This window comes from Nomascus leucogenys, chromosome 12 (genome assembly GCF_006542625.1).
Source record: "Nomascus leucogenys isolate Asia chromosome 12, Asia_NLE_v1, whole genome shotgun sequence".
Lineage (NCBI taxonomy): Eukaryota > Metazoa > Chordata > Mammalia > Primates > Hylobatidae > Nomascus > Nomascus leucogenys.
In genome coordinates this window covers 17,025,241-17,051,568 of record NC_044392.1, presented here as the reverse complement: position 1 = coordinate 17,051,568, position 26,328 = coordinate 17,025,241, and the positions used below count along the sequence as shown (strand labels likewise).

Below are 26,328 nucleotides of genomic sequence, written 5' to 3'. Positions count from 1 at the left end.
GTTGAACTGCATCAAAGTCCCAGGCACTGCTGAGCTGGGGCCCAGCTGGGCAGGCACAACTGATTCCGAGAGCCAATTTTCAGAGCCATGGTCAACTGTCAGTGGGGAAAAGGAGGCACTGCTGGGAAATTGCTGGTGCCTGGATTGGAAGAGCAGGGGAATGAGGAAGCCACGAGGCAAGCGATAGTGTGGGATTTAGAGAGAGAGATTAATTTCCCTCTTGAGTGAGAAGTGGGTCTGAGTTAGACAGAAGAGCTATAAATACCAGCAGTCTTGGGCAAGTAGAGAAGGGAGAGGCATCTCGGGTATTGAGGTGTGCTAGAAATGGAGGGGGGACACTCTTCCCTGCCGAAGTAATGAAGCAGGTGATTAGATAACTGTCTTACCAGATTAATGCAGCCTGTGAGTGGAATCCCTCTCCCCTTCCCTGTCTCCAAGGATCCATTCAGGGATTACTTTTTTCTAAGTAGGGAAGCCAAGACCCTTCCCAGTCAAGATCCTGCCCACCTCTCTCACGTCACTTGCTGCATCTCCACCAGATACTGTACAACCACTAGACCAGTGGTTCTCACCCACAGGCGCGTTTGCCCTAGGGAGTGTTTGGCAATGTTTGAAGACACATTTGGTTGTCACAATGAGGTGGGTGCTGCTGACATCTAGTGGGAGAAACCAGGGATGCTGCTAAGCTCCCTACAATGCACAGGGCTGCCCCCCCCAACACGGAATCATTTAGCCAAACATGTCAATAGTACCTGGACTATAAACAGATTGAGAGCACAGCCATCCATGTTTTGTTTATTCTACATAGCCAGTGTGAATGTTCTGTATACCTATTACATGGCCCAGCACAGAGGAGGTGATTGATAACTTGTCTGTTGAATGAATCAATGAGTAATAAATAATGAGGCTGGGTGCAGTGGCTTATGCCTATAATCCCAGCACTTTGGGAAGCTGAGGCAGGCGGATCATAAGGTCAGGAGTTCGAGACAAGCCTGGTCAGCATAGTGAAACCTCGTCTCTACTAAAAACACAAAAATTAGTTGGGCATGGTGGCACACACCTGTAGTCCCAGCTACTTGGGAGGCTGAGGCAGGAGAATCACTTGAACCCAGGAGGCGGAGGTTGCAGTGAGCCGAGATCGTGCCACTGCACTCCAGTCTGAGTGACAGAGCGAGACTCCATCTCAAAAATAAATGAATAAAAAATAAATAAAGAATGAATGAATGAGTGAATGAATAACAGCAACCTGCCTAATGTGGTCTAAAGTCCAAATACCCGCCAAGGTTATCCCATCCAGAATCAGGCACATTATAAATGAGGTCAGATCTCCATCTGTTCTAGCCCACCAGCCTCTAACCTGGCTTCTCTTCAAAAGACCCCATTAGGGTGATGGGCAGCACCGTCACACCTGATAAAGCTGCCCCTCATCTGCTTGGTCAGAAAGGATATCCCCTGCTCCGGGGAAACATTTTTCCCAGGGTAGAGCAGAGAGTGAGAATTAGAACTAGAGATCATCTAGTTCAACTGCCCGCCGATTTTACAGGAGAGGAAACCGAGGCACACAGCATGAAAGAAACCTACAAGATGTTATACCAAACGTCCAGAAAACACAGAATTTTACAAATAGTTTCTTCATCTTTCCCCGTCTCTGTCTCTCGGTTCTTTTCTCTCTCTCTCATCTTGATTTGTTTTTGTCTTGCTTTTTCTCCCTAACTTTGTTCATAGGCCTAATATGCTAAATAACTCTGGAAACAAATGTGAACATGACACACTCTTGTCCTTGAAGAGCTCATACTTTGTTGGAGATGACAGTTTCATATGTAGTAATGGTAATAAAAAAGCTACTGCATACCAGCATTGTACTGGGTACCTTGGATATATAATTTTTAATCAATACGATAATCCTGAGGTAGGAAGCATTATCTGTTTTAGAGATGAGAAAACTAAGGCTCAGAAACAGTAAATAGCCTGCCCAGGTTCACACAGCTAAACATATAGGAGCCAGGATTAAAACCCATGCTTTTTGGACTTTAAACCTGGCCTTCTAAATACATGCACAACGGAATACAGTGTCAGGAGATAAGGCTTATACTAGCTTATGGAAGGCCATGAAAGCCGGATCCGAGAATTTAGGTCTTACCTTGTAGGTGTCAGGGAATCAGTGTAGGGTTGTAGGTCAGGAAGTGACAAGGTTAGCAATTGTGAGAACATCATTCTCAGCAATAATGGGGAGAAACCGGAAGCCAGAAGACCAATTAGGACGCTGAAGCAATAGTTGAGATAAGAGACAAGGATCTGAACAATGCAATAGCAGTGGAGGAAGAGGAAGAGCAGGTTTACTATGTTTAAGAAGTAAAGTAGGCAACATTGCCCTTGAGAGGCGGCAAATAATGCCAGGAAAAAGCACTCTGAAATTAGACATATCTGGGTCTGAATCCTGGTAAATCCACTTGCTGCTTGTGTAGGTCAGGTGGGGTGGAGTTGGTGGAGCACCCAGCAAGGTGTCTTACACAGAGCCAGAACTCCACCCCTGATACCCAGCACCTTTGTCCTGGGTATGCCAGGATGTTTCATATGCCAGCTCTTAGCTAAGCAGATGAACTCTCAGGCAGTGTGGAATAGGCTGGATAATGACCCCCAAAGACATTCAGTTCCTGATCCCTAGAACCATCAATAATACCTTATATGGAAACAAGGTCTTTGTAAATGTTGTGGTTAAGGCTCTTCAGATGGGAGGTTCAGACTATCCTGGATTATCTGGGTAGGTCCTAAATACAATCACATGTATCCCTAGAAGAGAGGCAGAGGGAGATCTGACATACACTGAAGAGGGAGGAGGCAATGTGACCATGGGGGCAGAGATGGGAATGATGTGATCACAAAGCAAGGAATGCCAACAGCCACCGGAAACCAACTATTTCTCTGTTTTCTCCCCGGAGCCTGTGGAGGGAATGCAGGCCTGTGACACCTAGATTTTGGCCCCAGTGAAACTGATTTCTGACTTCTGGCCTCCAGAACTGAGAGAATACATTTCTGTTGTTTTAAGTCACTAAGTGTGCGGTGATTTGTTACAGTGGCAATGGAAAACTAATTTCGAGCCTTATAGTTACCCCAAACTTTAGTTCATTCTGTGATGAATTGGACACTCTTCCCACAATTTCCGTATAAGCATTCATCTCCAGCCTCCTCCGTGAAGTGAGCCTCTCAGGAAATACCTACTCCATGGAATTGCATTTTGCCCATCAAAAAAGAGGCCTCCCTTCCCGTCCCTATCTGTGTCTCTCCACCTTCTTCTCTCGGTCCTTCTCAGTCTCGCTCACTGTTCCTGTCTCTATTTCAGTCTTATGCATCTCATTTACAGTCTGTCCTCTGCGGCTGTGCTTCTCTGCATTTTTTTCTTTTGTCTCTTTCTGTCTCAGCTTTTGCCTTTCTCCCCCCCTCCCTCCCTTCTCCTATTGCCTACATTTGTATCTCTCTCACACCTCTTTCAGTTTGATTCTTTCCTTTTCTGTCATTTGCTCCCTGTTTTTCTCTCTCTGCCCCTCACCCCATTTCTCCTCAGTTTTCAAGCCTGAGTCTCTCCCAGCCTCTCTGATTATCCTTCTCTCCTTATCTTCTTGCCTCATCCTGACCAGTTTCTCTGTATTTTTCTGTCCATTTGCATCTCTTTCGCTTTTGGTCTCTGCCTCTGCGGCCACTTTGTCTCTTCCTCTCTCCTGCTGTCTCTCCCGGACTCTCTAATCCATCTCTCTCTATCTCTTTCTCTCTTTCTCCGTCTCCCTCTCCTTCTCCGTCTCCCCTCTCCTCTCTTTCATAGGTCTTCTTACCTAGGGGGTGCCTCTGGACTTGCCTGCAATGGGAAAGGACTCTGCAATTGCATCTGCAGCCTCCACACTGCACTTCAGAGAACGATTCATCTGTTTAGTCATGCACTTGTCCGACACTGTGGGAAGATTGGTGAGGCAGGCAGAGACAAAAGATATTTCATTGTCACATTTTTCTTCTAGCTTTACCTAGAGGCTCCTAGGCAGGTGCCTCTTGATATTCTAGCAGTGCTGTCAGCCTTACCAAAGAGAAATCACTTTTCCCTGGCCTATCCCTCTGCACAATTAATCTTCCCCCTTTAAGGGTGATCATCTGTTGCTGGGAGGGGCAGGAGTATGAGCAGAAAATGAATTCTAGGTGGGAGTTTCCAAACAGGGAGCAGGTAGGAATTCAATTTTCTTATTTGGAAGCAGGATAATGGCAAGAAAAGACCTTTATGAGGACAGGGATGTGTCTGTTTTCTCTTTGTTGTATCCTAACTCCTAGAACAGTGTCTAGCACATAGAAGCCACTTAATATGAATATGTAAATGAACAAATGAGTGGATAAATCAATGGGTTTCAATCCTCCTTGCGTCAATACTTGATGTGACTCATCAGACAAGTGACTTCTGATTTTTCGTCTGCAAAATGGGGATGGTAATCAGAGCTGCCATTGCCCACAACTAGGGGGAAAGGAGAAATGGGTTATTGTGTCTGAGAAGTGGGGCAGAGCTCAGCACCCTTCAGTGCAGTCAGGCCAGCTGAGCTTGCTGAGGGTTCTAGAAGAGCTGCAGGGAGTGAGAAGTATGGAGAAAGCTTCAGAGATGAGTCCACAAGGGGAGGAGCAGGACAGGGAAGGGAGGCTGCAGGCCAGGTGGGAGGATGTGTGTGAGACTTGTCTCCGCCAAAGCTGCTCTGGGAGGTGAAGAGGACCTGGACCTGGAGACAGAAAACAGCCATTACCACGAAAGAGGTGTTCCTGACCCCATGAGGGAGGACTCGTCCCTGAGGTTGGTTATTATCCCCAGTTTGGGATTGGGCTGGATTTAGCAAGAGCCTGATTGTGAAATGACTGGTCAGAGCTGTGTTTCAGATGAGGACGATTAACTCCGCTTTGGTGCTGGCCAGTGCCTTCACCTCCCCCAAGCCCATCCCCACCCCACCTTCTCAAGGAGGCCTCTCTGAGCACTCTACTTAATGCTGCGATCTTCTCCTTGGCCCCAGCACTCCCCTTACCCTACTCTTTATCTTTACTCCATAGCACTTATCACGTTCCAGCGTTCTATATAATTTACACATGTATTATTAGGTCTACAGCTTGTTTCCCATAGCTAGAATTTAAACTCCATAAAGACAGAGGTCTTTGCCAGTTTTGTTCACTGTATATCCCAAGTGTCTAAAATAACTTGGCACATAGTCAGTTCTCCATAAATATCTGTGAATGAAAGAATGCGGATGGGATTTCTCATAAGCTTATTGTATTGAGGGCTTTGCTTGAACATACCATGTTAGCTGAAAAAGGACTCGACTACGTTTACTCTCAGAGAAGTTAAGCCCAGTGAAGGGAAATGGCCCAAGGTCACGTGGCTAGTTAATGATGAAAACCACGTTGGTCTCTTGATTCCCACTTGTGTGCACACTCAAGGCCCCAGATCTGAGGCCCTGAGACAGGAGAATAGAGGATTCTTCAGTTACTGCCATTCTCCTAAAGCCCTTGGGACACCCTGAGAGCAGGGAGGAAGAGGTGGAGACCCGAGCAGAATGGAACACACTGCACAGTCAGCAAGAATTTGTGGCATGAATAATCCCGAAGAGCTGAAAATTCAGAAACAGTTCCCATTTTCTGATTTTTTTCCATTTCTGATTCAGAACCTGGATACTTAATGTCTCATAGCTCAAACCCAACATGCTCCGAACTGACCTCCTAATCTTTCCCCTGAAGCTATTCCTGCCTCATTCTTTCATATGCCAGATCAGGGCACCCCATCAACCCAGCTACTAAAGCCAAAGATGAAGGAGTCATCCTTCATTCCTTCCTCTCCTTTGGGCCCCACATCCAACCTGGCAGCAGGTCCTGTTGGCTCTTCCCACAAATACATCTTCCCATCTCTACTGCCTCTGTACAGCCGGGGCCTCCCTTGTCTTCCCCTGGACCATTGCAGTCGTCCCTAGCTACTCTGCCTGCTTCCACTCTTGCCTTCTCTTTTAGTGCAGCAGTGACCTTTGGAAATAAAAATGAGACTGTGTCATTTTCCTGCTTCAAACTCTTCAGTAGCTTCCCATTCACCAAGAAAGTCCAGACTCCTTAAGGTGGCCAAGAGGTCTTGGTGATCTAGCCCTTGCCTATTGCCCTCCGCCAGCCCTCTTCAAGTTTCCATCTCTCACCCGAGCACCCTTCCCAGACACCCTTCCCTATTCTTAGGTACGGCTGCAGTCACTGTTCACTCTCAGTTCATATCCCTGCCTCAGAGAGGCCTTCCCACGCCTGCATTATCTGCAGGTACAGACTCTGTGCATTTTCTTCATAGTACTATATCAATTGCAATTATGTGCGTGTGTGTGTGTGTTTGTTTGTTTTACTACCTCGCTATTTGTCTCTGCTTCTAGACTTAAGAACCATTGTCTTGGTTTTGTCTTCTTTCATTTTTAACCATAGTATACCCTGAGGCTTCCAAAAAGCCTGAACATAAAAAACATAGTAGATGATCATTAAATATACACTGAGTAAATTTATATTTACAGATACAACCCATATATGTTCATTGGCTTTTATTGCCTACAGAATAGAAGTTAAAGTTTCTTAACTTGGCATTCAAAGCCTTCACTCACTTGTCTCTAGCCTAATATTTCAGCGTCACCTTCTACTCTACACTGTTAGCTACATGGGCCCTCGGACCCTTTTCTGTGTTATTTCAGGTCATGTGCCTGGCCACTCTCCGTTTCTCTGCTGATACTTGTCTTTCTCTTCCTCCTGCTTTAAGACCAGTCTTTGTCCTTCAAATCTTTGTTATATGTGCACCTCCATGAAGCCTTTCACAATTCCTCCATTTGGAGTTCAATCTCCTTCCACACATCCACAGAATTTTGTGTTCGAATTTATGATTACACTCAAGAAAGGAAACAACATATGCATGCTGTTAGAAGACACTGAAGTTCATATGCTACCTTTGTTACATTCAAGCCACGAGACTCTGAATTAGTTATGTAAACTCTCTGGTTTTCAATTTCCTCATCTGTGAAATATATGTAGAATTGTACTTTGACTTTGCAGGGCTTTGGTGAGGATTGGTGATAGTAAGTACACTGTATGCATTGCGGAGTAAACTCTAAAAAAAATAGTTCCTGCTTTTGTGAAGATGACAGTGCAACAGCCCCCCCAGGTAATACAGTTAACTGGAACATGTCAGTTTCCTTCTCTAGGCTATAAAGTGTATTTGTCTAATTTTCCTTTAACCCCAATCCCTGTTCTCTTCATAGCAGTATATACATGGGAGGAGCCCAACAAATGTTTGAATGGATGCATGAAGGAATGAGTGAATGAATGAGAATGAACAGTAAATGTTCAAACCTTCATTACTTGTTGAAGGACCCCATTAAATAGGAAGCTGGGGCTACTTACACCCACCCTTTATTACAAAAGAGCTCTGTATGGAAGTCATGGAATCAGTCCAAGTTTAGTACAATCCCAGCTGAATTCTCCTGGTTTATTGCTTTGAGTGTCTTGATTCCATCTTCCCCACGTGGCTGGCTATACCCTGCCATTTTTGAGAAACAGATCAATGACCTACATAGGAACCTGAAAATGATGAGATTTTTAACTGACAGACCATCTTGAGATTTTCGTTCATAATGAATAGTTGGGAGTTTTCACGCCCAATTTTTTATCTCTTAATTCCACAATACAATGAAAAGCATTCCAGCCAAGAGAATTATTGCCTCTCCTTGCCTGGATTTTAAATCTTTGTTCAAAGACAGCTTGTTTTAATTGAAAATGTTCAATCAATCCCTCCTCTCCTCCTGCCCATGTCCTATTTCTTGACTCAAACAGGGCCATTGCAGTAAATAATCTGGAGTGAGGCTTTCAGGGTTAGGGAATATGTAATAGGGTTGGAGGGGGAAGGGAAAGAGAGTTGTCCCAGACAATGCCCATCTTTGAAACACTAGCTTTTAAACAGATCCTGTCCAAAATGATCAACACCTTACAGTGGCACCTTTTACTGGAACAGCCCATCTCCTTTCCCTTGCAGAGTTCAAGAGGATTGATTGACAAGGCTACCTCCTACAGTTACTTTAAGTCTGGCTCTCAGTATGGAATGGTGAGAAAGGGATGAGGCTTCTCTCTTCCTCATTCATTCATTCATTCATCCAACCCATATGTTATTCATCAACTAGGTGCAGTCACACTCTTCATCCCAACAATACTGTGAGCAGGAAACTGCAACTCAGGGAAATGAAATGGCTCACACGAGGTCACACAGTGTTCTAGTTCTCTAGTTCTACATTAGAAAATCTCCCCAAAACTTAGTGGCTTAAAACAATAGCTATTTTCCTATGTTCTCTGTGGGTCAGAAATTTGAGGAGGCCTCAGCTGAGTGGTTCTAGCTTGAAGAGTGGTGTGTTGCAGTCAGACAATGGCTGGAGATGGAACAGTAGAGTGCTGGAGGAGCTGTAGGCTGGCTGGGAATCTCTCTCTTCTCTTTTTCTGTAGTCTCAGGGTCTCAGGGCAGTCAGACTGCTCACATGGAGGCTCAAGATTCCAGCTTGAGAATTTCAGCAAGCAAGTACAAGTTACTTCACCTTTTCTGGCCTCGCCTCAGAAATCCCACTATTTCACTTCTCTCACTTCTGCCGTTTTTTTTGGTTACAAACAAGTCCCAAGCCCATACAAATTCAAGGGAAGAGTATACTACTCAGTGGAGGGAGTGGCAAGGTCATGTACTACAATAACATGTGAGATTGGAGATATTGTTGCAGGCATATTTGGAAAATATGATCTGCCCTACACAGCATGTGGCAGAACCAGGATTTGGATTAAATACATCTGCCTCCGAAATGTTTGCTGCAATCTTTTAGCTCAATCCACAGGAACCTCTGCTTTCCTCTGCGCCCTGTAGCTCTTACTGCTGGCACACACAACCACCATTTGGTTTCCTCCAGCCAACTGGAGACTGGCTGGGTGAAAGCTGGGTGAGACTGCCTCCAGAGTAGGCTGCTCAGAAAGGTCATGCCCAGTGCCAGCTTGTGAACTTTTTAAACAAGAGGACAGAGAAGGTCAGTCACATCCAGAGGAAGAAAGCAGGTGACAGCCCAAGAGCCCAGCGAGCCTGCAGTACATTTCACTGTCATAAACAACTTGTCGGGTGTTTTTCCTTCTCCCATCAGGCACTGGCCTGGGATGACTCAGGCTTTGACAGAAAAGGTGCCTTCAAATCAGGAAATGGGCCAGGATAGTAGAAAGCTCATGGTTCTGGAATCAAACCTGCCTGGGTTTGAGTCCTGACAGTGCCATTACCAGTTATGTGGCCTTGGACAAATTCCTTAACCTCCCGTAGCAAAAAAGAGATAAAATAGCCTTCATTACTTGATTGTTTTAAAAATTAAAATGTACTTGTAGGCAAAGCAGCCAGTGCAGTGCCTGGCACATAGTAGGTGCTACGTAAATGCTAAGTTTCATGTGCTAGGCCATGTCCAACCCCAGCTTGGGGACTTCTTGAAAAGGGTACTGAGAACTCACTTGCCTATTTCTCAAACACTTGTCCATCTCCATGGTCCTGGATGGAGTAATGGCCCAGGAGACCTGGCCCAGCCCTAGACAGCACTGAAGGAAGGCCTGTGGCAACTGCCCAACAATCCTGCCAATGCAAGCAACTGCATCTTTTCTTCCCACTCCACTTTGTCCTTTCCACTATGACCTACCAAGACCCCTCCCACCAAACACTCCTCTCACACAAGCCCTGACACACTGGAGGCTTCCAAATATGCTTGTTGGATGGATGGATAGATGGATGGATGGATGGATGGTAAATCATTTCTGCACTGTTGCTCACTCTGTGTCTTCTCCCCGAAATGCCCCTTCAGTTGTCCAACCTTTATAGCCCAGCTGAGAATGGTCCTTCTCCACTGATCCCCTAGGACCAACCTCAGGTTCCTCCTCCTCTACATATTACCCTGCATGCCCCCCTCACCTACTCCTGAGTCAGGGGTGTGAGTCTTGTTTCTCAGTAGGTGGAAGGTAACCTACCACGTATTAGGCAAGAGAGACACAGAAGTGAATATGGAATGGTGCAGGTGCTGGAGAGGTAGTTTGGGAAGGTAGATAAACACATGCAGCCAGGGTACTCACTTTCAATCCCAGCTCTTCATTAGGTGCCCAACATTTGGGGAAATCACTTATCTTCTCTGAACAGTGGGGATAATACACCTACTTCATTGGGTTATTGTGAGAATTGAATGAGTCAGTATACACAAGGCACTTAAAAGATTGCCCAGCACCAAAGACTTCATGACTGAAGCACCAAAAGCAATGGCAACAAAAGCCAAAATTGATAAATGGGAGCTAATTAAACTAAAGAGCTTCTGCACAGCAAAAGAAACTATCATCAGAGTGAACAGACAACCTACAGAATGGAAGAAAATTTTTGCAATCTCTCCATCTGACAAAGGGCTAATATCCAGAAACTACAAGGAATTTAAACAAATTTACAAGAAAAAAAAAAAATCAAAAAGTGAGCAAAGGTATGAACAGACACTTCTCAAAAGAAGAAATTTATGCAGCCGACAAACATGTGAAAAAAAGCTCATCATCACTGGTCATTAGAGAAATGAAAATCAAAACCACAGTGAGATACCATCTCATGCCAGTTAGAATGGCGATCATTAAAAAGTCAGGAAACAGATGCTGGAAAGGATGTGAAGAAATAGGAATGCTTTTACATTGTTGATAGGAGTGTAAATTACTTCAACCATTGTGGAAGACAGTGTGGTAATTCCTCAAGGATCTAGAACTAGAAATGCCATTTGATCCAGCAATCACATTACTGGGTATATACCCAAAGGATTATAAATCATTCTACTATAAAGACACATGCACATGTATGTTTATTGTAGCACTATTCACAATAGAAAAGACTTGGAACCAACCCAAATGTCCATCAATGATAGACTAGATAAAGGAAATGTGGCACATATACACCATGGAATATTATGCAGCCATAAAAAATGAGTTCATGTCCTTTGCAGAGACATGGATGAAGCTGGAAACCATCATTCTCAGCAAACTAACACAGGAACAGAAAACCAAACACCATATGTTCTCACTTATAAGTGGAAGTTTAACTATGAGAACACATGGACACAGGGAAAAGAACAACACACACTGGGGCCAGTCGGGGGTTGGGGGCTGGGGGAGGGATAGCATTAGGAGAAATACCTAATGTAGATGACAGGTTGATGGGTGCAGCAAACCACCATGGCACGTGTATACCTGTTACAAACCTGCACGTTCTGCACATGTATTCCAGAAATTAAAGTATATATATATATATGTATATATATATATATGTGTATATATATGTATATATGTGTATATATGTATATATATGTGTATATATATATATAAAGATTGCCTAGCCCATATTAAACATTATGTAAGTATTAGCTATTATTTATTTTTTATTTTTTTTTTTTGAGACGGAATTTCACTCTTGTTGCCCAGGCTGGAGTGCAATGGTGCGATCCTGGCTCACTGCAACCTCCATCTCCTGGGTTCAAGCGAGCCTCCTGCCTCAGCCTCCCCAGTAGCTGGGATTACAGGCATGCGCCCCAATGCCCAGCTAATTTTGTATTTAGTAGAGATGGGGTTTGGCCATGTTGGTCAAGCTGGTCTCAAACTCCTTACCTCAGGTGATCCACCCACTTCAGCCTCACAAAGTGCTGAGATTACAGGCGTGAGCCACTGCACCCAGCCAGCTATTATTTATTAATTCAACAAATATATATTTCATACTTATTGTCAGATGAGTATGTGGGTATTTAGGTGATGAATAAGGCAGATATGACCTCTGCCTCATAGAGCTTGCAGGCTAGAAGGGGCTACTGAAAAGAAGAGACAGGTAAAATACAGTATGATTAGTGCGCCAGGAAGGAGAGGTTGTGGGAAAACCTAGGAGAGACCCCTACCCCAGCAAGGGCAGCCAAGCAACACTTATCCAATAGAGTGACAACTGAATTGAGTTCTTGAAGCTGAGAAGGAATGGGTCCTGGAAGGCATGTGAAGGGAGGAAGAGTGGTCTAGAAAGATGGCATGTGTGGGCACAGGCCTGGAGGCAGAAGCAGCTCAGTGTTTCTGGAATGTGAAGGGCAAGGGGAGTAGGCGGGAGTAGGAAGCATAATGTTTAGAAAATAATCAGGAACCTGACTATGAACAGTACTGTAAATCATGCTCAGAGATTTGGACTTTGAAGGTAACTGAGAACCACTGAAGGGTTTTACTCAGCTGAGTGACATATTCAGAGCCGCACTGCAGAATCCCCCTGGCTGCACTGTAGAAAATGGGCCAGAAGGGAGCAATTCTGTGGCAGGGAAACTAGTTAGGACAGGATGACAGCAATCTAGGAGAAAGATGATACTGGCCTATTCTAGGGGGGTGGAAAGAAGTGAAAACGTTCAAGATATGGGAGGTGTCTTGGAGAAGGGTTAGTGACAGCTTGGATGTTCAGAGCTAAGAGATGAGGGAGAAGCAATGGCTAAGGATTAAGCTGAGTAAACACATAATTCCTATGCTATGAGATAAGTGATAAGTGCTTTGAATGAAGCCAGTTCAGGAGTCATGAAAGTGTGGGGCAAGGGCACCAATCACAGTTCTGGGAAGAGAGGAGAAGAATATCCTGGAGGGCTCAAATAAAGAGATATCACCTCATTAGAGAAGCAAGGGGTATGAATTAGCCAAGGAGAAGGCAGGAGTGGGTAGGGAGGTACTTCAGCAGAGGAAATAACACATATGAAGCCCAGAGATGTGAGCTATAATGCAGAGAAGATATTCTGTTGTTGAATAATGACTGTTGTACTCATTCACATTAAGGTGTTAATGGTCAATATGAAATTGGCCCTTCCCCAAGAAGTTTGCGCTTTTACAGCCACAAATCTTTACCAGGAAGATTCACTGTTGCCTCCAACAATGAATTTCAAGGTGCAGTGGGAACACTGTTTAGGGTCACAGGGTTTTACCATTGTGCCTGAGGTTACTAAAGTGGGTGACTGAGCCCTAACGGTCAAGCAGGCCCTGGTCTATATACAACAAATGTCTCTTGCCCTTGGGGTTTTTGCTTACCTGGCTCCATCCTGAGCCACCTGAGGCTAGACCAGAGCAGCCCAGTGATTTCCAAAGGGCTGTACCCTGAAAGCTATGAGCACAGGCTTTGGGGTACCACTCCCTAGACTCATATTCTGGCTCCTCCTTTTCCCAGTTTTGTGACCTTAGGCAAATTACTTCACTTCTGTGCACCTCAGTTTTCTTATCTATAAAATTAGAACAATAATAATGATTAGCATTTAAGGTTTTTCAAGAATCAAAAAAGACAGCACATACAAAAAGCTTAGAACAATGAGTGGTGTAACTGTTTTTATTACTGTTATTTTTATTAGTAGTTCTCTTTTCACTCTGTCTCAACCTGTTTTCGAAGTTGCTCCTTAACGCACACACCTGAAGATATGAAGCTGGGGCGGAACGTGGCAAGAACCTTTTTGGACTATTATCGGCTGAACCCCGTGGTTGAAAAGGTGGCAATTCCCATGCCAAGACTGCGGTAAGTGGCAGAGCAGAGAGGTTTGGGCTTGAGTTCTGCTCCACTGGCTGTATTCAGGGGCAACTTCCCTTAGCCTCTTGCTGACACTCAGCATCCCATCTGTGCAGCAGGAAAGATAATCCTGGCTCTGCCACAGAGATTTTATGGGGCAGAAGAGCATATTTCCTGAGCATAAAGAAAGTGTCATTAAGGGGTCAGACAGTGAGGGCATGGTCACATTTCTGGTTCTAACTTGGGAATCCACAGGGATGGGGCTTGCTGGGGAGCTGGGTTCAGTCATTGTTTTAAATTTGGGTGTTGCTATGTGCTACCTCTCCTGATACCTCATCCTCTGAGGTTCCTATATGAACTTCTCTGATCCTTCGGTTTCCTCATCTATAAAGTGAGGACAGTAGTCCTCACATACATGATTATTATGAGATATGTGTTAAAGCACCCAGCACAGTGCTGTCAGTACATGACAGTCTCCTTCCCTCAAGATGTAAAGATTTGGGCTGGAGAGGACACACCCTTGAGAAGTTCTACCTTGGGTCCTCTTCTGGGGCCAACTTGCAGGGCCGCTGAGGAAAGAAGGTCAGGAGGCGAGCCTCCATCCTGTCTGAGGACTTGGCCAGAGCCTGAAGCACTGGGCACTTCCATGACCACTGGCTGTGAACCCAGCTAGCATGAGAACAGTGACATCACATGGCATCTGGAATGTGCTGGCCCTACCCTACCTCTTAGACTCATCTCCCACTCCCTCAGTGGTCCATCCTACTTGAAGGACATGACAATGCCCAACTCCCGGCTCCTGCCAGACCATTCTTTCCACTGACCTTTGCCATGACCTTGCTCATGTATGTAGGTGCCTCAGGGCCTTTGCACTGATGCACCTTCCTCCCTACCCTGTTATTAATGAAAACAATATAAATCGCCGTGATTTATTGTACAGAGTACTTTGTGTACATTGTATTATTTATTCCTCATAGACATTATATTTCCCATCTTACAAATGAGGAAAAGGAGACTCAGAAAGATGATGAGAAGGTCTGAGATGCCTGAGGTCGGAGAGTTTTTGGCAGAGCCAGGGTTTCATCCTAGGCTCTTATGACTTGAAAGCTGAATTGAAGTCTAACTAAGGTTCACCTCAAGTAGAAGTTCATCAGCATGGGTTCAAATTCTGTCTCAGACTCATGTGAGTTATAGGATCTTAGGCAAGTTTCTTGGCCTCTTGAAGCTTTTTTCTACTTACCTATAAATGGGGATAATAACAACAATCTCTAAATATGGTTTTTTAGAATGGATACAAGCTTAGTATAGTGCCCAGCAGCTAGTAATGCTCAGTAAATGTTTTCATGGCCTCCAGTTTCTGGGTTGCAGTCCCAGATTTCCAACCAACTCATCAAGGCCTAGGGCAAGTCTTTGACTTATTTGTTTGGGTGATGTCTCAGGGCCTATGTTCCGCAATGCTGAGTCATACAGCTCTTAGCCCCATGTCATAGAGTCTTCATGACAAGGTATTCTGATACCCTGTCCCAGATTGTTTCTAAGTCATCTAGGGTCTTTGTGCCCCACCACCATGGCATATTAGAAACTCTTGCAGGAGAATCACGTCTATTTCTTGTGCCCCTGAAGTGCCTGTCCTGCATTGTGCATACGTGCATGTATACATTCATTAATTCACTCAGGAAAAGCAACACTTTATACCAGGCCCCTGACAGGAGGGAAGTGCTGGGATGAGTAACTGATTAAAGCATGACCCTTGCCTCTGAGGAGCTCACATCTAGAGGAAAATGCTCAGTTCATTCTTAGAAGTCATTCTTGATTGGTTAAAGTTCTTAAATATTTAAAGCTTTATAAAACTCAAAAGAATTCTTAGAATCTCCTTTACAAGTTAATTTGGGGATTGTCTCTTTCAGGTCCTCTGCCTAAATAAAATTATCTTGATCCTTAATCATTTTTTTCTTGCCTATTGCATTGTCATATACCAATGAAATGGTGCTGACACTCAGGGAGACCTTAGTGATCCTCTAGACCCTCTTCATGATACAGATGAGGACATGGGGACTTAGAGAGCAGAAGGAGCTGGTCAGAGTCACATGGTCAGAGCCGGGCCTGGAGCACAGGCCCTCACCCTGCAGTGCTGTGTGTTCAGTGTCTACCACTGAAGAGTTCATGGAGATAGGAACCCTGACACGGATCTAAAGGCCATAGGGGAGATCCCAGGGCCCTGAGTTTAACTGTTCATGGCACTTCCTTGCCTTGAGCTTTGGAGCCCTCTTCAGAAAAGATCTAGAGAGCTCCTTCCTCATGAGTTCAGAGTTTTGAGGATTTGAGCTAAATGCACCCACCTTTAAATTAAGAAAAAACTTAATAACCTCCTCCCTATGCACACACCTCTGCCTCATCAAACTGTGAGCACCACTTAGCTCTAGATTGGTCAGTAATCCTTTAAAAATGAATTCCCAGGAGGATACAAGACTCTGGGCTCTAATTTGGGATTTAAATACTTCCCCTTTTTTGTACTATTTTCCACCCAAGCATCAAATAGCTTAAGTGAAAGAGCAGTCTGGCTTTAAAGGAAAATTACATGTTTTGACTCAAAACTAATCTTTGTTTTCTCCCATCTCCATGGATAATTACAATATGGCACTTTCTGCTCACATGCTGTCAGAAGCCTGCCAGCATCATTGGATACTGGGCCACCCTTCAGATAGGGTCCCTCGGGAGGGGCAGCAATGTGGGCAAAAGAGCTCAGGCTCAGGGGCATGGTATTGATGACCAAAGCTGAGGTCCCACATTTTGTTTAGCACACAGTGGTACAGTCGCAAGCCCAAAATGCTCCAGCAAAGGGGACAAAATCAGACAGGAAGAAGGAATAGGGCAGGTGTGCTTCTGTAGGTAAACAGAGCATGAGTGTGGCCTCTGAGCAAGAGGTGGACCCAGGCTTAGTCACAGGCTGGGAGGGCTTGCTCCACGGTGAGGTTATGACGTGTGTATGTGTGTGTAAGAGGGCTTATCAGCTCCTCAACATACTAGAGCCCACTACGTGCCAGTCCTTGTGCCAACTGCTAGAGGATTATAAATAGCCCCTGCCCATTGTATGCTCAGATTTATGGAGGATAAAGGCAAGTACAAATGCAAAGATAACAATACTGAAAAGTGTATAAGTACTCAACTATGTAGCAGATTATGCCTTCTCTCAAAAACCTTCTATGGCTCCCCATTACCTTTAGGGTAATGTTTCAACTCTTCTTGTTATTCAAGACCTTGGCCTACATTTTAAACTTCATTTACTTCTTTCTGCCACCCCTCCACGCCTGTGAGCACCCTGTCCATCCCACCTGATTTCTGTCACCTCGTGCCCTATGCATCAGCCTGAACAAGTTAGCTGTTTTCTTGCCTCTAGGTCTTTGTATATCCTTTTTCCTCTTGCTGGAATGAGCTCCCTTTCTGCTTGTAGATGGTGAGCTCATAATTATCATTCAAAACTCAGTCCAAATATCACAATCATCCCAGCACTTCCCTCCTGTCAGGGGCCTGGTATAAAGGGTTGCTCTCCACCCGAGACAGAGCTGCTTCCTCTCTGCTGAGCTCCTGTGTTTCGTACATACCTCTAGCATGGTATGTCCTGTGGTGTATTGTCATGGCTTCTATGCATGTCTGGCTTCTCTGCTAGCTTTAGTGTCCTCAGTCTTACTTACTTCTGTATCCTTAGTGCATGGTGCAGGGCTTAGCATAGATTAAATTCTAAATAATCCATGACTGTTACTGAGCTGTGGTAAAACTGAAGAAGCCCCCAAAATTATCGACTTCAACCCCTTCACATTAAAGAAAAGAAAAGTGAGACCCAAGCAGAAGTTCCTCTCCTACCGAATCTGGCAAGTATTTTGTAGCTGGCAAGCATGTCCCAAGAAAACTTCAGAGAGGAAGTGGCATTTGAACTTGGCTTTAACAGACATATGGAATTTTGATTGATGAAATAGAAAGGGGATAGAGGGTATTCCATGTTGGGGAATAGAGTAGAGAACAGCCAGAAGCAGGATCTAATAAGACACATTCCATGGCAATGACAAGGCCAGAAGGTTTAGAGTAAATGATATGGTAAAGATAAGACTGAAAGTTCATTTCTAGTCATCAAATACTCCTCAAGCACCTACTCCACACCAGACCTGCACTTGGCTCAGGAATTAGAGAGAAAAAGCGTACACATCAAACTTATCATCTCATAAGAGAAAGAGATGAGCAAAGAACCACCTAGAAAACGGCAGGGTGAGGAGCGATGAGATGCACAAAGTGCTACAAAGGCCTGGGGATGGGGGAGGCTTATTTTCTGGGAGTTTGTCTTCCGAAAGGAGGTGAGGCTAGAGAGGTAGGGAAGGAAACAGCCTTTACAGAGGCCTAAAGGTATGGGATGTTTTGCCTTCCAGTGGCTCCTTGCTGTCGTGTCCCCATCTTTGGTTGATGGCTTTTTGCCTTCCTAGCCCACCCTCCCTAAGTCCTTCTGCACATTCACTGTCCTCTCTAGCCTCTGCACAACTTATCCCCTTGCCACCATTCCCCCATGGCTGCCCCAGCTATGACCAAATCTGGGCTTCCCTCTTCTTTTTCCCCATAAAAACATACTTACGTCCTATGCTCCGTTTGGGTGTTAAAAACAACATCCTTCAATGACAGATGAATAGCACCTTGTAATTTACAAAGCTCTTCTTCAACCTCCGTTTACTAGAGCCTAAGAGGCAGGAAGGACATGAATTTTTCCCCTATTTTAGAAATAAAGAAATAGAAGTCCCGAGAAGGTAAGGAACTGCTTCAAGATCACATTGCCCATAAGTAACATAGCATGCATGTGCTCCAGTGTGTTAGTGGGTGTTGATGTCTAGCTGTATCTCACCTATTCTGGCAGCCTTGTTATGTTAGCAAGGCTCTTCAATGAATGTGGATTTTCAGGCAGTGAGGCTTCCTGGTGGAGGGGGCGGTATGTTAGGGCAAGGTGTCCCTTTATGTGCTGCCACCTATTCTGTCTTTACCTTATTCATGACTCATCAACAGTAAAGAAAAATGGGTGCGCCAAGGTCAGAGCTTGATGGATTACAAAAGCCACTTCTTCAATTTGAATTCAAACTTAGTTGAAGAGATTCTCATATTTAGGACACTAACCACTTCCTGACACACATTATAGTTATTGTTTTGTGTAGTTATTTTATACAATTATCTCCTCTCCTAAGCTATAAGCAACTTGAAGACAGTATCAATGCCTGCTCATTTTTGTCACCTTTAGTGTCTGTGGGAAGAAGACTAGGTTACTGTTCCTGGGAGGTTACAGTCCAGTGGGGAAGATAGACATGCACACAAATGATTTCATCACAGTGTGTATATGTGCTGTCTTCTCTCTTTCTGTTATCTCCCCCTTTGCAGGAAAGAAAAATCCCCTCCTTACAAGCACCCACTCCTGCGGGGCCCAGCCAGCAACTACCCCAACGGCAAAGGGGACAAGAAGAGCTCAGTGAACCACAAAGACCCTTCAACCCCTTTTTAAAGACACGGAGTCCTGGGAGGTCTTATGGGGACAGGAGCATGCATATTCTGCTGGGGAATGAAACTAATCACTCTTCTGTATCCAAGGATTTGTGGATTAATGCATAGGCTAGTGAAAGGGAAAGGATACAATGAGAAACTTCATCACTGATTTTCCCTTTTTCCAATGGAAAATCAATTGTAAGCCTTCAGCTCAAAAAGCTCAGGAACAAAATAGGAGACTGGAACCAGGTGAGCACAGATGCTGTTTTCTACAACATAGAGATCTTCCAAGATGAGGAAAACCTACACATCCCTTTTAAGAGATTTGACACATATCAGGTCAGTTCTTTCAAAGCCACTTTACATTTTTAAGTTTTATAGTTACTGTAGATGGCTACCTTCTCAATAGGCTTGGTTGTTTACAGCTTTAGAAATGCAGTGTTTGTATTTTCTGATCCAAAACAACAGCAACAACACATGCAACCCAAGGGCAAATGCATCCTAGGGAACAATGGGACAGAATTTTTGAAGTCACGGTGGACTTAAATATATGGTCACTGTATCTAAGCTGCATGCTTCCTGATTCCCTCAAACCCCAGCATGCAGATTTAGAAAACTGTTCTGAGAGCTGTTTCCCAATTTCCTGGGTAGTTTAATTAAAATTTTAGCTCTAAAGACAAAAAGCACTGGTCACTCATTTTAAAAGGTTTATTATGGTTAAGGTCTCCAGATCCCAGGTGACAGGGATTAAGCCTGGCCCCTGAAGATGTGGGCATTGCTAATCTGCAATGAGGAAAGGGTGATTGCCAGGCAAGGAAGATGCAAAAGACAGAAGGATGCACCCTGAGGCAGGGAGGAATGATAAAATAAAACAGTAGTAGCAATTCCCAAGGTGTGGCAAGCTAAATATTGTGCATTTTTGTGAAGAGTAAAGTGCCTTTGTATGATAAATGGGTCCAGGGGAGTCTGCTCCCTTCCTGTCTGTGGAAACAGCAGGCTGAGTCACCATGACAGCCTGCTAATTAAAATGACCTCCCGGAAGTGAGGATTAGAAGACAGGGAGAGGCAAGGAAGCTCCAGGGAGGAAAAGCCCTTAGCACAGAGCTCCACTAAAGCATTTTTTGTTCATTTGTTTGTTTGTTTGGGTTGGAGATTATTGAAGTTTGCTACAAAAATCAAAAGCAAAACTTGTTCTCCTTTGCATGCTAGTTTTCAGAAATGATAAGAAAGAGCCATATGTTGATTGGCTACAAATGTCATGTTGTATATACAGCTTCTCCCCTGGGTTCGTTTTGCCCAGAGGAACACAAATAAAGTGTTTTGTGCAGCTCCTCTGTTCCTCTGAGCATTCTTGGCACCTTTCCCTTTTGGTCTCCCACTGCTCAAGAACCAACAGGCAAACCCCAAAACTGGTATAACCCTGACTTTGAGGTCAGGGACTCTGTTATCAAAATAAGGGACAACAGTCAAGTCTTGATTTTCCAGCAGTTCCCGTATCAAAGTCCTGGGGAGTTTAATTGACTGCAACCAGCCTGGCATGCACCAAGAGTGTATCAGCCTTTTGGAAATGATAGCATCATTTTAGATAGCATGAAAAGAGGCAGATTGCATAAGATGAGAGAGACAATAGTCTGGATCCACGTTTCCTTGGCCGGGTCGCTTCCATAATGTGATCACATATTGGCCCATATATTTAAAACTACATTGATTAATTGGATCATAGACTATACAAACAGCAGGTATAATGATTATTTAAGAGCAAAAACTTGGAGCCAGGCAACTTTGGGTTCTGATTCTGCATTCAAACCCTACTTCTATTTCTTTAAAACTGTGTGATCTTAGGCAAGTTATTTAACATCTCTAGATCTTAGTTTCCTCACCTGAAAGATGGTCATAGTAATATCTACCTTGTCATAATAGTTATGAAAGTTTAATGAACTTAGGTGTGGAACATGTAGGCAAAAATATTTATGTGCTCACTAAATGGTAGCTGTGATCATTTGGAATATGACTAGGAAAGTGAGGTGTCTGCAAATCCTTCCCCATTAGAAAGGAATGGGGAGACTGGAGCAGTTTATTGTTTAAAATAAAAAATAGGCTGGTGCAGCCAGGCGCGGGGGCTCACACTTGTAATCCCAGCACTTTGGGAGGCCGAGGCGGGCGGATCACGAGGTCAGGAGATCGAGACCACGGTGAAACCCCCTCTCTACTAAAAATACAAAAAAATTAGCCGGGCGTGGTGGTGGGCGCCTGTAGTCCCAGCTACTCGGAGAGGCTGAGGCTGGAGAATGGCGTGAACCCGGGAGGCGGAGCTTGCAGTGAGCCGAGATCGCACCACTGCACTCCAGCCTGGGGGACAGAGCGAGACTCCGTCTCAAAAAAAAAAAAAATAAAAAATAAAAAAAATAGGCCAGTGCGGTCGCTCACACCTGTAATCCCACCACTTTGGGAGGCTGAGGCAGGCGAATCACCTGAGGTCAGGAGTTCGAGACCAGCCTGGCCAACATGGTGAAACCCCGTCTCTACTAAAAATACAAAAATTAGCCGGGTGTGGTGGCACGCGCCTGTAATCCCAGCTACTCGGGAGGCTGAGGCAGGAGAATTGCTTGAACCTGGGAGGTGAAGTTTGCAGTGAGCCAATGAGCCGTGATCATGCTACCGCACTCCAGCCTGGGCGACAGAGTGAGACTCTGGCTTAAATAAATAAATAAATACCTACATACATACATACATACATACATACATAATAACAGGGAGTGGGAATAGGAAAGAAAGATCACAGTCTCCAAAGAGCTGAACGGACATCATTGGACAAAAGAAGCAAACTTGTTCTATGCTGCCCAGAGGTAATAACCAAATCCAGGGAGTGAGTTTCAGTAAGACAGATTTCTACTCAGGATGAGGAAAACTTTATAGTGAATTGAATTGCCAACCACTGGATGGGTTCCTTTGGAAGACCATGAACTCCGCATCACCACAGATGTGCAAGAAGAGTCTGAACGAACATCTGTCTGGGAGGAAATAGAGGGGACTCCCTCTCTAGGGGGATGCTGGGTTGGAAGCTGAATGCTCCGAAGCATCACCTCATGTCATTTCTCTGGACTGAAATGACATGGGACAGGATGTTACACTTCTGGATGTCAGCAAATGGAGTGTACAGTATAGTACTTAATGCTAGACACAGTGATATTAACTGTCTCTGAATTACAGCATATGGACTCTGATAAAATTTCCCATTCCTTGAGAGAGAGAGAGAAAAAAAAAAAAGCTGGCTATAAGGCAGCCTGTAGGAGGGTGTCTTTGCAAGATGACTATCTGCTTTTCCGCATTGGCAGAGCAGAAAAAAAGGGCTGGGCAAGAGACCAGGGGTTGTCAGCAGCCCTTTGTGTGGTCTTGGCCTGCTTAGCTTCTCCTTAGCTTTCTTGGACAAGGTTATACCTATGACCTCAAGCTAGAGGGGAAAGATTTTCAGCACTGAGATGGAGGACAGCACCAAGGGGTGTACAACCAGCCAGAGGCTACTAGGCCACCTGGCTCCAGCAGGGGGCGCGCCAGCCTATCTTCTTGTCCAGCCAGGTCTGTCTCAGATTAGAGCCACAGGTGGGTGGAGCTGGCCACCAAACCAGTGTTCTGTGCATTTCCAAGGAGACAGACAACTGTGCAAAAAGTAGGGGTGGGAAGGAGAGGGATCATGACAGGTCTCCACCTGGCTCTCACACAACCCTCCATACTGATGCAGTGCTAGTTTTGCTCTGTATCAGTTCAGAGGTGCAGAGACAGGACTAAAAGTCTGTTTACCCTCAAGCTGCAGCAGACAAACTGGAGGTTACCCAGTTTCTTCGTTGCTAAGCCTCCAGCAGAGGAGGCTGGTGATAATGTTTGCTTTGCAGCAGCAACAGTGAGCCTTTAGCTAGAAGCTTTTTCTATTGCCTTTTAAATGGAGGCAGGGGCGGTAAACACAAAAAGTACTAGTATCCTTTCACTGTAACTCAACTGACACACCTGAGACCTGCCTTAGAGAACCCAACTCATTTTTCTACATAGTAAGAACAGAGCCAACTATGGAAGTGTAGGCTGATTAACATTTGTGCAGCATCGATTCATACATCCAAATGTTTATTGAACATATACTGTGTGTCAGGTGTTGTGCTAAATCCCTTTGTATCCATTGCCTTATTCAATGTTCCCAACAGTCCCATCAGGTAAGTATCATTTTCTACACTTCGAAGATGAGAAAAAATGAGAGCCCTAAGGGTAAAAACCTTTTTTTTACACTCATGTGGCTAGTGAGAACCTGGATTCAAACACTGCTCCCCTTCCACTACTTTGTGCTGGGCCTTATCCATTTGTCTCCAGGTGAAATCAGGTCAAAAAAAGAAACAGATTAAAGCAGAATAACAAGTAAACAATGGCATCATTTAGAGGTAGTGGGGGATAGGGAGAGGGGAAGGAAGCATGTTAAGTTTACAGGCTGGGAAAAATGTGTAATGATTTCAGGACTTTTTAGCACTTGCTGCAGAAGCCCTGCCTTCTTCCTATCTCTCATTCCCATACACCTGTCTGACCTTCTTCTAGGCATTCCAGAGTCCTCCAGAAAGCAGAGTTTAGGCAAGGGGCCCATTTATCACTTGACATGCAGAGGGCTCCTGGAATCTCGGCAGGGTTGTTGGGCCCATCCTGACACTCTCTGGGTTACTGGCCCCAAGCAGATAATCTAGCTCTGGTTCCCTATCACTTCCTCCTTCTGGGGTATGCGAAATAAGCCTACTATATCCCTCATTTCTTGTTCGGAATTCTTCCTCTAAGTTACTGCCTTCTGAGCACTAAAGAAGTCCTTTACCTTTTGGCTGAGCTCAGCCAAAGGGGCATCAGGGCCAGAAAGAAGAGGGGAGACATAACGTAATAGGAACAGCCCGAGTTTAAAGTCAGGCCAACCTAAGTGTGAATCCCAGCTCTTCTGTTAAGCTGTATGGCTTTGGGCAAATAATGTAATCTCTTTAAGTCTCGGGATCCTCATCTGTAAAATGGACTGAATAATATCTACTTCCTATATTTATGGTGAGAAATGAATGTAATAACATCTATAAAATACCTGCAACTGAGTAAAACTCTTTTCTCAAACCATCCTCACCCCTGCTCTGCCTCTCATCTGCTTGCTAGAGTTAGAACCAAAGCTTTTCTTCTCCCCAGGTGATGTACAGACAGAAGTACAAATGCTTCTTGAGTAGAGGACAAGAGTGACAGGAGTGTCCAGAAGAAAGGCAGTCACACTGAGGGATCAGTGTCAAGCCAGGGACCTAGGTTTTATTCATCTCTGTAGCCTTAGCACTTAACACAGATTACATAGCAGAGTCTGTGCTCACTGAGGGTGGAATGAGTGAATAGTGGGTATGGTGAGAGTGAGGTCACCCAAAAACCCTGAACCCTTGAGGGAGGGGAAAGAGGCTTTGGAAGTTGGGACTCTGAACAAATGGGAAGACAGTGTTGAACATGATATTCACCCAACCTCATGTGAGGCTGAAATGACTAGACTAAAAAGAGAAGGGGGAAATAGGTTCTACAAGATACCATGTTTTGTCAAAATCATAGCAAACAAATCTTACCAGGATATATACAAAACTTTTTTTTATGTTACTTTGATTGGCATGCAACATCTCAGGGATCATCTTTATGAATTTATGATACAGATCTGCTCTGTCAGCTGAAACTCAGGACTTCCCCAAAGCACTCACATATCTGTCTTCATATACCAAATTCAGGTGGTGTGCTGGTCAGGGCTTATTTTCTCTACTTTGCAGATGAAGAAATTCAGATTAGTGTGATTAAGTCCCATGCCCATGGTCCACAGCCAGTAAATAACTAGGACAGGACATGGACCCTAGATACAAACACAACTCTACGACACCTCTCTGTCTCTCAGTTCAGCCCCAAACCTCAACACTAAGCCCGACCAAGTCAGAAAGTCATCCCGATGATGCCTATTATAGCTCCTTAGTGCTTAAAATTTACTTGTTCCCCTAAAGGCCTGGGATCAATTTTTAGCTGACCCCATGTCAATCTTAAGTCCAAATCTGCTTCTCTCCCTGGCATCAGCTGTCTTGGTTAATATTCTCTTTTTCCACCTAGTTGCTCAGGTTGGAAGCCCTGTCCTTGCCTTAACTCCTTTATGTCTTTCTCCCCACACAGCTGACCAACCACCATGTCCCATTGCTTCTGCATCTTTGGTGTGTCTGCCTTCAAGTAGTATTATGGAGTGACTCTGAGTCAGACAGACCTGAATTTTAATTTCAGCTCCACCACTTGCTAATAATCTTATAAACCATTTAGAGCAGTTTACTTGCCCCATCTCTAAAATGGGACAATAATGCCTATTGGCAGGTTTGTTGTGCATTTCCCTCCCTCTATCCTTTCCATGCTTTCCCTCATAGCCACTCCCACCATTATTTCCTACCTGGATTGCTAGAATGGCCTCCCTGTCTCCAGATGCTCTCCTGTTAACCCATTCCCTGCTTAGAAGCTTCCAGGAGCTCCATAAAACATGACCCCATTTTATGGTACTTCTTTCAAATTAACTGTCCAAGCCAGGAGCCTGGATATCATCCAACTTTTGTGTCTTTCACGCACCATTTCTGTTCAATTGCCAAATCCCACTGGTTATTCCTGCTTGTTCTCTCTAATTTCCAGCCAACATCTCTACTCCTCTTAACTAAGAAAATCCTTCTCATCATTCAAGACTTAGCTCATGTGTCCCAACTTCATGACATCCTCCCAGTCTTAGCAGTTGTCATTAATTGCTTTCTTTTCTCGGTTGCCCTAACACTTTGCTTATTCATCTGTTTGTCAATTTTTTTTATTTTGAGACAGAGTCTTGCTCTGTCACTAGGCTGGAGTGCAGTGGCACGATCTCTGCAACCTCTGCCTCCCGGGTTCAAGCATTTCTCCTGCCTCAGCGTCCTGAGTAGCTGGGACTACAGGCTCGCACCAACACACCCAGCTAATTTTTGTATTTTTTTAGTAGAGACGGGGTTTCACCATGTTGGCCAGGATTGTCTTGATCTCCTGACCTCGTGATCTACCCACCCCGGGCTTCTCAAAGTGCTGGGATTATAGGCATGAGCTGCTGTGCCAGACCTGTTTATTAATTATTTCATTCAGGTGATTGTCACCTCCCCCACTATCATTTAATGTCTTTGGGGGCAAAGTTCAGGTTTTATTCGTCT

At 44.6% G+C, this 26,328-nt stretch overlaps 1 protein-coding gene across 1 annotated transcript in view; it reads left to right on the top strand.

Annotated features, from left to right (window-relative positions):
• AGBL4 (ATP/GTP binding protein like 4) overlaps nucleotides 1-20,435 on the top strand; it is a 1,461,703-nt gene extending 1,441,268 nt beyond the window's left edge. The window contains exons 12-13 of the mRNA XM_030823879.1: nucleotides 13,513-13,609; nucleotides 19,007-20,435. Coding sequence (XP_030679739.1) covers nucleotides 13,513-13,609; nucleotides 19,007-19,127 — 218 coding nt within the window. The 3' untranslated portion in view covers nucleotides 19,128-20,435. The remainder of the gene's footprint in view (nucleotides 1-13,512; nucleotides 13,610-19,006) is intronic.
• Nucleotides 20,436-26,328: the final 5,893 nt, after the last annotated feature.